Raw genomic sequence first — 10,943 nt, 5'->3', positions numbered from 1 at the left:
TTCCAGGCACGGGCTGAAGAACCGGAATTCTTTTAATTCAACTTCTTTTATATTCTTTTATATTTATACGTCTAGAATTACCCGCACGCTTAAATAAATCTTCATGTACCGTGCAAGCTGGCATTGTGCGGGTAATTTTGTATTGTTGCGATGTTGCTCAACGCTTTACCAACGCACCTGATTATAGACTTTTAAACTAGTTAGCAAATGTTTTTTTTACTAATATTTATAAACTCTAAAAGTTGTGGCAATTCTGGGCAGAGTGTGGTGAGTGCATTCCCAGGAATCTACAGTATTTGGAGCACATGCACACACACGTCCCCTGGGTACAGATTAGAGTGTACTATTATTTTCTTGCCGAGAAGAAGTCTTTGGAGATGGCCTCTACAAAGTTGGGCGCCGCCATGAGGATTCCGATGGTGCAGAGGATGGTGAAGATGGAGAAAGCCATCAAGCAAAGCCGGTCAACAACAGACGCAGCAAATTTCCACTCGTTGCACAAAGTCTCCTCTTCGTCCTGGTCACGGAAGCGACTGGCGATATAGCGCACCTCGTCCAGGATCTTGGCCACTTCCGGCTCCAAACTGCTCACCGCGGAACACTGCGTCGCAGCAGGGAGGAGCACCTCCTCCTCGCCCACTCGGCCGAGCAGCCGCGCGCTGAGGACCCCCGAGTCGGGGGAGGTGGAGGCGGTTGAGCAGGGCAAGCTTTCTAGACCGCGGTAGTCGATGTACAGCATGTTGCCGTTGGTGGAGTGGGACGCAGGGGTGCCGGCGTTGAGGTCCATGCTGCTCAGACTGCTCTGTGGGCCGACGCAGGCCAAGCGTACCCGGGACTCGCCTGGGCGCTTCATCCGCAGGAACCAGGCACACCAGTTGAGAAGAATAACCCGGGTCTTTGAGATTTAAACATAACAACAGTCAGTCAGTCGATCAGTTATGAGCTTCAAACGTTATCTCCAAATTAGTGTAATAAGCACACATCCATCCTAACAGCTCCGCACTGCCCGCGATGCGACGCGACGTGAGCGATGAAATGTCATCAAAATACATTTGTTTCAATGAGGACGTCCTGACCTACCGCGAGCGACAATGCGTCGTGCCGCGATGTCGTCCACCCCTCCGGTTTTCGCTCGCGGAGCCTCTATTTGAGCAAGGTTTCACGGGGACGTCCATAGAGGTAAATGGCCATGTCCCGCCCCCCAAACACTTTATATTATTATTTATTTATTTGATTGGTTCAGGCTATGTCACAACGCAATGGCCGACGCTCCATATGCGGACAGTATTTTGCGGGACATCGCGTCGCTCGCGGATGAGGTGTCATACTGCTGTTGTTGCTAGGACAGAAAACACAGTAAAAAGAAGTAAAGTCTGCATACTAGAAGATTAACCTGTACAAATGGATTCATATTATCACGTCATTATGTGACAGTTCGAGTGTAAGCTCTTATTTATGTATGCGTTTATTTGGACAGGACAGCGCATATAAATGAACACGACACAAAAAAATACTGTGTAAATACACCGGATTTAGCAAGAATGCTAATTTACATCCGCAGTCCCCATACAGAAAACAAGTAACGTTACATTATTACTAAAAGGGTACAAACAGCAGAGAGAAAACAACAGTAAGAAAAGGCCTAAAATACAAGACACTCAATAAAACTAGAAACAACCTTAGAACAAGGTCGAACAAATACTCCTCCACAGCAATGAACCGCAGGGTCTGATTTAGAGCGCACGCTCAAGTGTGGTGTAATAAATTTGTATGGAAACAGCGTAGAGACTATATCGTTCTTCTTGCCAATGGTGTATATTTCTAATACACTCCAGTTCTTGGCCGTTGTACTAGAACAGGGGAATAAAGAAGGAATGACACATACCCACTTTGGCATCTTGCCTCCATCAGGGTCATGGTGGTGGTATTGTAAGACCAGGACGGTTGCTATTACTGAGAGACCAACGATGACCATTGTGGTGGCAAAGTATTCAGCTGAAGGAGAAAAAAAAAAACAGGGAAGATTTAGTGAGGACAGGGGTGTCGCACCAAATTCTGGGCCCTGGGTACAAGGATTCACTGCGTTATTTTGTGCTTTAACTATTGAAAAATAGCAGATATACAAGCTCACAACGCGGCACCGAGTGCCGTGATGCGAGCTTGTAGATCTGCTATTTTTGAAAAATCGTGAACATCTTTTTTAAAAACCTATGTTTCTATGTCAGTGGTGCTCAAACCTTTTCATGTGAAGGACCCCCAAAATGATATATATTTGGCCACGGTACCCCATCTCAAAATATTTAGTTCCAGGGACCCCCCCAGAAGCAAAATTTGAATTACAAATATTCGCTTAAAAAATACATATATTTATATACAAAGATTTGCACACATTTTCACGACTTTTCGATCTACAATCACAGTGCAGCACAGAGTGCTGCGCTGTGAACTTGTATATCTGCTATTTTTTTCAATAGCTAAATAATTAAGGCCCCTCCACCTTGGGCCCTAGTAACTCAGTCCCACTTTCCCTGAGGGAGGATGATGGGAGAAGGTTACATAGAGGAAACTACTAAACATGCTCAATAGACCTCCACCAAGGTTTGTCTGTAAAGCAGTGTTAATTTCATCTACTACCTTTTTTCACGGAGGAAAACTAAATAAAAACTAAGCTATGATGTCTAAAACTAAGCATAAATATATTGACAATTGCGTCAACAAATAAACTAGGCTAAAATGTTAGGGAGGGACGATCCAGTCAGTGTTGGGCAGTAACTAACTGTAATAGTATTACCGGTACTTTACCCAGTAACAAGTAGTGCAGGGGATTACTGTGCCAAAACCATTTAATACCATATTACTATGTAAAGAATAGTACATATTACATGTTACTCTGGTTTTGTTGGCTGCCTTTTGAAAACATTTAGTTTCAAAGGTCAACAGAGATTGCTGCGTTGTTTTATAGCCTTTTTGGCTGATTGGTGACTCTTATTATTATTCCAAAAAAAAATTGGATTCCGTTCTCAAAGGAGCTGGCTGAGTGAATTTTAGTGGCCCTCCATATCTCCATCATCAAAGTTGCCCATCCCTGGCCTAGCCCATAAAATACACTTCACAGTTCAGATCACAGCAATAATCAATGTGTCTCATACTGTAAGTTTCTTATGAGTGAGTAACTGAAACCTTCCCTGCTCCAGGGGTACTGCTTCTCGCCGACTCCTCTAGTAAAATGGATAGATGTATTTTTGTCTCAAACTAAAACAGACCAAGCACTCTATATTCATAAAGATTAATAGATAACATTAGAAATTTCAGTTTTTCTAACGCACGCAACTAGAAACACTGTTCCTACAAAACAGTGTGGGCTTGCATGGAACACCATGTATGGGCACAAGGATCTACCCAACAGGCACTCCAACATACAGTATATGGGCATAAAGATTTGCCCAACGGGCACTCCAACATTACTTCTGAGACTCCTAGATTTTATATACTTTAAATACTTTAGTATCTAAATATTTGGGAGAGATCAGGTTGCACTTGTTAGTGGTGATGTCACCAAGAACGCTGCCCCCTCATTGGCTAAAGGCATTGGCCGGGTTTCCCAAAGCGATTTTAGCCCATCGTAGCTCACGCATGGTCGTAGAGACCAAGCCCCGACCGTCATGTTCCCGTGTTTACATGGGTTCGGGCAGAGCGACTTGATTAGCCCCCTACAACTACACCATCCTTCAGATTTCACATAGTGCTTAATAAAGTCTCATACCTGTCTAAATACGGTACGGCATTCTATAATTACCCGTATCCTTTGTGTTCTTTAATAAGAAGCCTTTTTATCCGATCGCTTTCTGTTTTCCCATTTATTGCCTGGCATTTCCCATGCGCACCAAGCCCATTGAGATAAACAGACAGCGATCGGATAAAAAGGCTTCTTATTAAAGAACTCGGAAGATACGGGTAATTATAGAATGCCGTACCGTATTTAGATCCAAGGGCCCTGCTTTTGTACTGTCGGTAATTTTTTTTAGGAGGATAACCTTGACCTATAAAGTTCTTTTGGTATAACATACTGGTTTCTCCTTTCAGCGAGCCAACAATTAATTGTTGGAGAAAATGACAACACAATCTTTCTCATGGCTCCTCGAATAGCTAGACTTACTTACCTATTAGAGGCACAGAGTCCGAGGTGGCAGGCATGATCTCTGCAACCAGCAGCATGAAGACAGTCAAGGACAGTAGGACTGTTATACCTATAGGAGAGGAAACACATATATTATTAACACTTGTAATACTCAAAAAATACACTTTCCAGTTAAGTTATGAAGTCATAAGAATGTTTAAGAGAGATGAAAAAGAATGTCAAAAAATAACTTCTCGAACTACAACCCTCCACTCGAAACCTCCACTCGTCCAACACCAACTTCCTCCTTGCCCCCAAGACCAATATCCGCACCATGGGCGACCGGACATTCTTCTCCACTGCCCTCCCTGACCATTTGAGAGTGCCACAATCCACCAATGCTTTTAAAAATGCACTCAAAGCATACCCTTTTTTATATATTAAAATATATAATTTAAATATTTTATTACCCCCGTTTTCTCTGTTGTTATGACCACCCCAACGGGGCTGCTCACGGGGAATTCCCGGGGACCACCCACTCCTGGTGCTCCAGAACGGATGCAAAAGTGGTGGCGCCCCCAGTGGAGGACCCCCTGCCACTGCAGCGCACATAAAATGCCGTAACTCGGGCTAGGAGCGTCCGGGAGAGCCGGGGCCGGTACCTATTCGTCCGCCAAGGCAACGCGGAGACCCCACCCCTCATTTCTCACATGGCCCTATTCTAGCGCCACCTTCAGGCCGATTTTTAAAACACATTTTTGGACACTGCTCCTACAGTTTTTGCCCTAAAATCACGAATATCACTACACAGCATGTCTACACTCATGTCATCAACATGGATCAGGAAGATTTTGGAAAAACACATTTTTGCCCTATTTGTGGAGATAAGCCACCTACGGTCGCTTATCTCCCGATTAGGGAGTCTTACTGGTGTTATGCCAGTTATCTACAGTATCTATCTATCTGTCTGTCTGTCTGTCTGTCTGTCTGTCTGTCTGTCTGTCTGTCTGTCTGTCTATCTTTCTATCCAATGCCTATGCCAATTCAGAACCTCTGCCCTACATTTCTCACACAGGCCTGTTCTAGTGCGACCAGTACTCCTAAAGATTTTGTCCAGATTTCACGCAAATCAGTAGACAGTATTTCTACAGTCATGTGATCAACATGGATCTGTCCAATTTTCCATATTCCGTCCTGATTGGCTAAGATTGGTTTCCAAAGTTTGCAGGATTGGTCCATTTTGAATAAAATGCCTGAAATCATGAACGCAGAGTGCGATATTGGTGAAATTGTGCATGCACATTCCAAATAGGCAGAGGAATAAATGCCTCTAATATTTTTTTAAATCAGCCTCATGGTGGCGCTATGACATGCCAATTCGTGTTTTTACCTATAACTCCACTGATCACTGTACAACTTTGTATGCGCTCTCCCTAGAGGCCAAGGAAAAACCTTTGGCCTGCATTTTTCATATCTGCCTTTTATAGCGCCACCAGGAGGCTTTTTCCTACTGTTCCTTCAGATGGTATGCAAAAATCACGCAAAACAGTACACAGTATCTCTATAGTCATGTGATCAAGACGGATCTGTCTGATATTTCATATTCCATCCTAATTGGCTAACATTGGCTTCCAAAGTTTGCAGCATTGGTCTATTTTTAACAAAATGACTTAAATCATGAACACAGCTTGTGATTACAGAGAAATTCTGCACGCACATTCCCACTAGGTCAAGGAACAAATGCCACTCTTTTCACATTGGCCTGTTATAGCGCCACCAACAGGTTGACTTTTGCCAAACTCATTTTTGGAACAAAATGGCTCAAATCATGCATGCAGCGTCACATTGCCGTTAAAGGCCAAAGAAGACATGGCACCCTTTTCACATTGGCCTATTATAGTGCCACCAGGAGGCCATGATAACATACCTGACCTGGTGGAGACCTGTGCTTGGAAGAGCACTGCTTCTAGTTTTAACTCTTTCTATAAACCTTTTCTGGAAAAAACCTTCCTCCTAGTCTAATCATAATACCTATCATCATATTTTAGGGGGGGAAATCATGGCACCCCATCTTTAAACAACCAACCGCAACGCGAGTCCCACTTGCTAATGAATTCCGTCCGATGTCATCAATATTAAGCCCATATCTGGGAATGCCCATATATGGATGAATATATTGTGTCAGTCTCATGTGGTCTATGACATCAAACATCAATGATGTCAGTCATCTCCATATTTGGGAAAATATGTCCACATTTTGTCCAACTTAAACAACCAACCAGGTCTGTGCATTTTTTTGATCCCATTAACAAATAGTCTTTAAAAGACAAAGAAGAAGCCGTACACAGTGTTGCCAAAGTGCCAATATTTGTTGATCCCATGCCAAAGCGCCAGTCCTCGGCCAGCAGTCTGCTGCACCAGGCGGATGCGTGCACATGCCTATGTGCACGCGCCCATGTGAAGCGACCTCGCGACTTCTCGCCCTTAGGGCGTCCTACTAGTATTATTGCGACCGTAGGTCGCTATTTAGTATGAAAACTTGCAGCCCTGTCTTTCTGTCACACCGTCTGTCACAACGTCTGACATCATAGATGTCTTTCTTTTTTTTTCAGGTTGAGAATTTATTAAGCTCCATGCATGTTCCATTCCAAGATGTGCGTGCTGTACAGACAGACAAGAACCAACAAATGGTAACCATTAGTGCTTGTTTGTGTGTGTGTGTGTGTGTGTGTGTGTGTGTGTGTGTGTGTGTGTGTGTGTGTGTGTGTGTGTGTGTGTGTGTGTGTGTGTGTGTGTGTGTGTGTCCCAGAGGTTTGAGTATAAGTGAGAAAGAGAATGTCTCAAACTTGTCCGGTGAACAGAACTTGTAAACCGTCTCCATCACCTGTGTGTCCATCACCTGTGTGTTTGTGTTTCTCAGAACGATTCTTTATGTGCACACGCACACACACAGGGTTTCAAACTTTGTCAAATTCTCTGTTTAACTCATACACCCCTAACACTCACACACACACACACACACACACACACACACACACACACACACACACACACACCAACAAGCTTAGTAGTCGGGGGCATTAGGGAGATAACATGGCCATTTCGCGCTATATTAGTCTAAAAGCGCCAAATTTTGCACAGATGTAGCGGTAGCCCAGGGAATGCTCTAATGATTTAGCTAGGGCGCCCGAGTCGGCGACCTTTGGGATCGCCACAGCGGCCAAATCAAGTTGGGCTCCCATCGACTTTCTATACAGGAGGAAAATACCCAGAAAAACTTCTTTTTTCCTGGGTATTTAAGTAGGATTTGAGGGGTCTAACTAGGGGTTTGTCATGATGCTGAATCCATTGTAAGCATTTGTTTTGCACAAAAAACATTCCTTGGGCTATAAATGGCCCCAGAAAACGATGGTTTAGTGAAGAAAAGTGATGAGTCATCACTTTTCACTGTTTTGTGGGCGTTTTCTAGGGCCATTTTTAGCCCAAGGAATGTTTTTTGTGCAAAACAAATGCTAGCAATGGATTCAGCATCATGACAAACCCCTAGTTAGACCCCTCACATCCTACTTAAAGCAGATTTTTTTCTGGGTATTTTCCTCCTGTATAGAAAATCGATGGGAGCCCAATTGATTTGGCCACTGTGGCGACCCCAAAGGTCGCCGACTCGGGCACCCTAGCTAAATCATTAGAGCATGCCCTGGGCTACATCTGTGCAAAATTTGGCGCTTTTAGACTAATATAGCGCGAAATATCCCTAACGCCCCCGACTATAGTGTGCAGTGTTAGTTGATTGAGGGCGAGTGCTGGGTGATCCACAGCAATTCGATGCACGGCCACTTGGTCTGAAGACAGCGTTTGACAGGAGTATCATCTGTCCTCAGCACGGGGTCCTCGAAACCCAAGATCACTGCTTTCCCCTCTACGTACTGGACCTTCTCGTTGTGGTTGGACTGTTTGAGACCATTATAGTGGTAGACAGGAAACGAGTCTGGAATCCCAGAGTCCTGATCAGGGAAGAACTCGAGCAGGAAAGGACTGAGTAGGATTACGTCTAGACCCTCTGGATCCAGTTTACTCTTCATTAGACTCACATAGTCGGGCTCAGAGACGAGGTCAAGGGCTCTCATCACGTCCTCCAACAGAGGCGCTGAGATAAAACCATTATCCTCAGGATCAAATGACTGGAAGACTCTCCTGGCCTGCTCTGATGGAGACTCTGGACCAACCAGAGACATTTCCTTGGCGAAGAACACTGAAAGATGAGTCTCACTGCCAAGAATCCAAATAGGGAACTTTGGAGACTTCAGGAACGCGCCGACTTTACAGTAACGTAGAGACTCCATGAGAGTGAGGAAACCCACTGAAGCCTGTTCATGGATCCCGTGCAGTGTCATGCCAGAGCAGTCTCTATCTCCGTCCCAGACGTTAGAGACAGCATGGCCAGTAACTAGCAGATTCACCAGGCTCTGACTGCCATGGCCATGGAGACGATCTATAAGAGGCTCCTCTGTGTCCTCACTCTCATTCCTCATGTTCTCTATACCCTTGGTTAGAATGACGGAATAGAGGAAGAGAAGGACACCACAGCAACCCCTCCAGGTGTCGTAGAGAGACAGCACCTCCTCCCTGAGCTCACTCACTGTCTGCACCAACCGCTTATGTAGAACACTGTGAAACTGCTCAAAGCCAAGGTCTTCAGAAGCAGTGGGCTGTCGCTGGTCCTGCAGGGGCTGGCTGCTCTCCGGCTCTGGCGTGCCCTGCACGTGTGAGGAAGGTGTTTGTGTGTTGGAGGTGTGTTTGGTGGCGTGAGGGCTCTGTCCTTCAGCCCATGACACCAGGCAGTAGGTGGTGGAGGGACCGGAGCAGGCACACTCTAGGATCTCACTCAGAGTGGAGCACAGAGTCGTCTTCTGGTCCTCCTCTGTCATCTGTCTCCAGTCTAAACCTTCTCTGTTGAATAGAATATTCTTCAGAAGGAAGGCCTGAACCGGTGCAATGACAGCGCAGGGTCCTCCTCCTAACTGCTCCAAGCCTGAAGGCTCGTTCACACTGAAAACAAACCCTTGTGTCCATCTACGGAAGATGGAGGCTGACACTCCTCCACTTGCAGGTCTGCCCCACACCAAATCCACCACCTCTCTATTCATATCTGACATGTCAGCTTCCACCCGTCTAAACAGTAGGGACAGTCCAACGATGGGGGTGGGGGGTTGGGGTGGTTATGAAGGGGATAGGGTAGGGCGGAGAGAGTTCTGCTGAGGACTGCCTTCTAGGTGACGTGGAGTGACTTGACTCACAGTGAGTCTGGTGCTCCTCTTATTTTACCTGGCAGGTGAAGCTGTGACGTCAGACATCTATGATGTCAGACGTCAGTCATCTCCGTATTTGGGAAAATATGGTCACATTTTTGTCAACCCATGTGCGCCCTAAAGGGTGAGGTCGCTTCTCGCCTTAGGGTATCTTACTAACATCCTACTGACTCAACCTGTCATTGAGGAGCCCCCAACAAAAGGAGGCATAGAGCCTTTGCCCCACTCCTTCCGCCCTAAACTCCCTGCTGACAGGTGCCGCCCCTCAGGTGACAAATATCACCCTCCCCATCTAGGCCAGTCAATCTAAGCTAAAAAAAAGGGCCTGACCCAAATGAAATTGCAATAGTAATGGTTCAAGGTTTTTTATGGTCCTTAGGGTCATCCAAATAACATATTAAAAGTTGTGAATTATATATTTAGTGGATCAAGGTGAATTCAGGGGGTTCAAGTTTTCACTTACTATAGAGGAAAAAAAGACCCCCAAAAAATCATCTAACTAGGGGTTTTTCATGATTCTGAATCCATTGCAAGCATTTGTTTTGCATGAAAAACATTATTCGGGCTAAAAACGGACACCACAAAACTATGGATTAGAGATGAGTCATCACTTTTCTGGGGTCAGCTCCGTTTTATGGTGTCCGTTTTTAACCCGACGAATGTTTTTTTTTGTGCAAAACAAATGCTTGCAATGGATTCAGGATCATGAAAAACCTCTAGTTAGACCCCTCACATGCTACTTAAAGGAGATTTTTGGGGGGTCTTTTTTTCCTGTATAGTAAGTGAATGGACCCAAACTCGAACCTCCTGAATTTACCTTGATCCACTAAATATATAATTCACAACTTTTAATATGTTATTTGGATGACCCTAAGGATCATAAAAACACTTGAATCATTACTATTGCAATTTCTTTTGGGTCAAACCTTAGATTGACTAGCCTAATCCAGCTTCCCTCCCCCTAACACGGACGGACCAATTGTGTTCGTATAGATAGACGCTCGACAAAGCCAGATGCAACACGGAGAATTCAAACCCACAACCTCTGTGGTGCTAAGCAGGGACATTACCACTGCACCACCTGAGAGCCCCCAAAGCATAACTTTTTAACAGAGCCTTTACTTTTTTTCCCTAAGTCTTTTACTCTATGCATTATTTCGTTTTTAATCTACCTTTTACCCCAGGGAGGGTCTAATGTAGTTGCAGAAAGTTTTTTTGTTTTGTTTATGTCTTGCCTTTGTTTTTTAAGCCATTGTTTTTAAACCCTGCACAGTAGGCCTATGTTGTGATTTGCAAAAATGTAAAGTGCGTTATGAATAAAGTGTATTATTACTTGCACAAGCAAAGCGCGCAAGTACTGAAAATCGGCTGGGTATGTATGTAGTAGGTGACTGGGTTTTTTGAAGACCGTAGCCCTGAAACAGCTGGGATTCTGGGAATGTATGTACAGTACGTAGGTGACACCTACAGCCAATGAGGGACCAGCATTCCTGGTGATGATGTCAGCAGAGTTTGGT

General features: G+C 44.8%; 2 protein-coding genes across 2 annotated transcripts in view; both read right to left on the bottom strand.

Moving 5' to 3' along the window:
* Positions 1-346: 346 nt before the first annotated feature.
* LOC308288881 (neuronal acetylcholine receptor subunit alpha-7-like) overlaps positions 347-10,943 on the bottom strand; it is a gene marked incomplete at both ends in the record, with an annotated part of 31,576 nt that continues 20,979 nt past the window's right edge. Inside the window, 3 exons of the mRNA XM_080730356.1 lie at positions 347-895; positions 1,886-1,995; positions 4,161-4,247. Of these exons, the coding sequence (XP_080586482.1) occupies positions 347-895; positions 1,886-1,995; positions 4,161-4,247 (746 nt within the window). The remainder of the gene's footprint in view (positions 896-1,885; positions 1,996-4,160; positions 4,248-10,943) is intronic.
* On the bottom strand, positions 7,900-9,273 carry LOC308289162 (ubiquitin carboxyl-terminal hydrolase MINDY-3-like; the record flags this gene model as incomplete). Its single annotated transcript, XM_080730766.1, has 1 exon — positions 7,900-9,273. One exon carries the CDS (start codon positions 9,271-9,273, stop codon positions 7,900-7,902), a length of 1,374 nt encoding a protein of 457 aa, XP_080586892.1.

The sequence above is a fragment of the Nannobrachium achirus genome (assembly GCF_963921795.1).
Source record: "Nannobrachium achirus genome assembly, chromosome: 7".
NCBI lineage: Eukaryota > Metazoa > Chordata > Actinopteri > Myctophiformes > Myctophidae > Nannobrachium > Nannobrachium achirus.
This window is presented reverse-complemented; position numbering and strand designations above follow the sequence as displayed.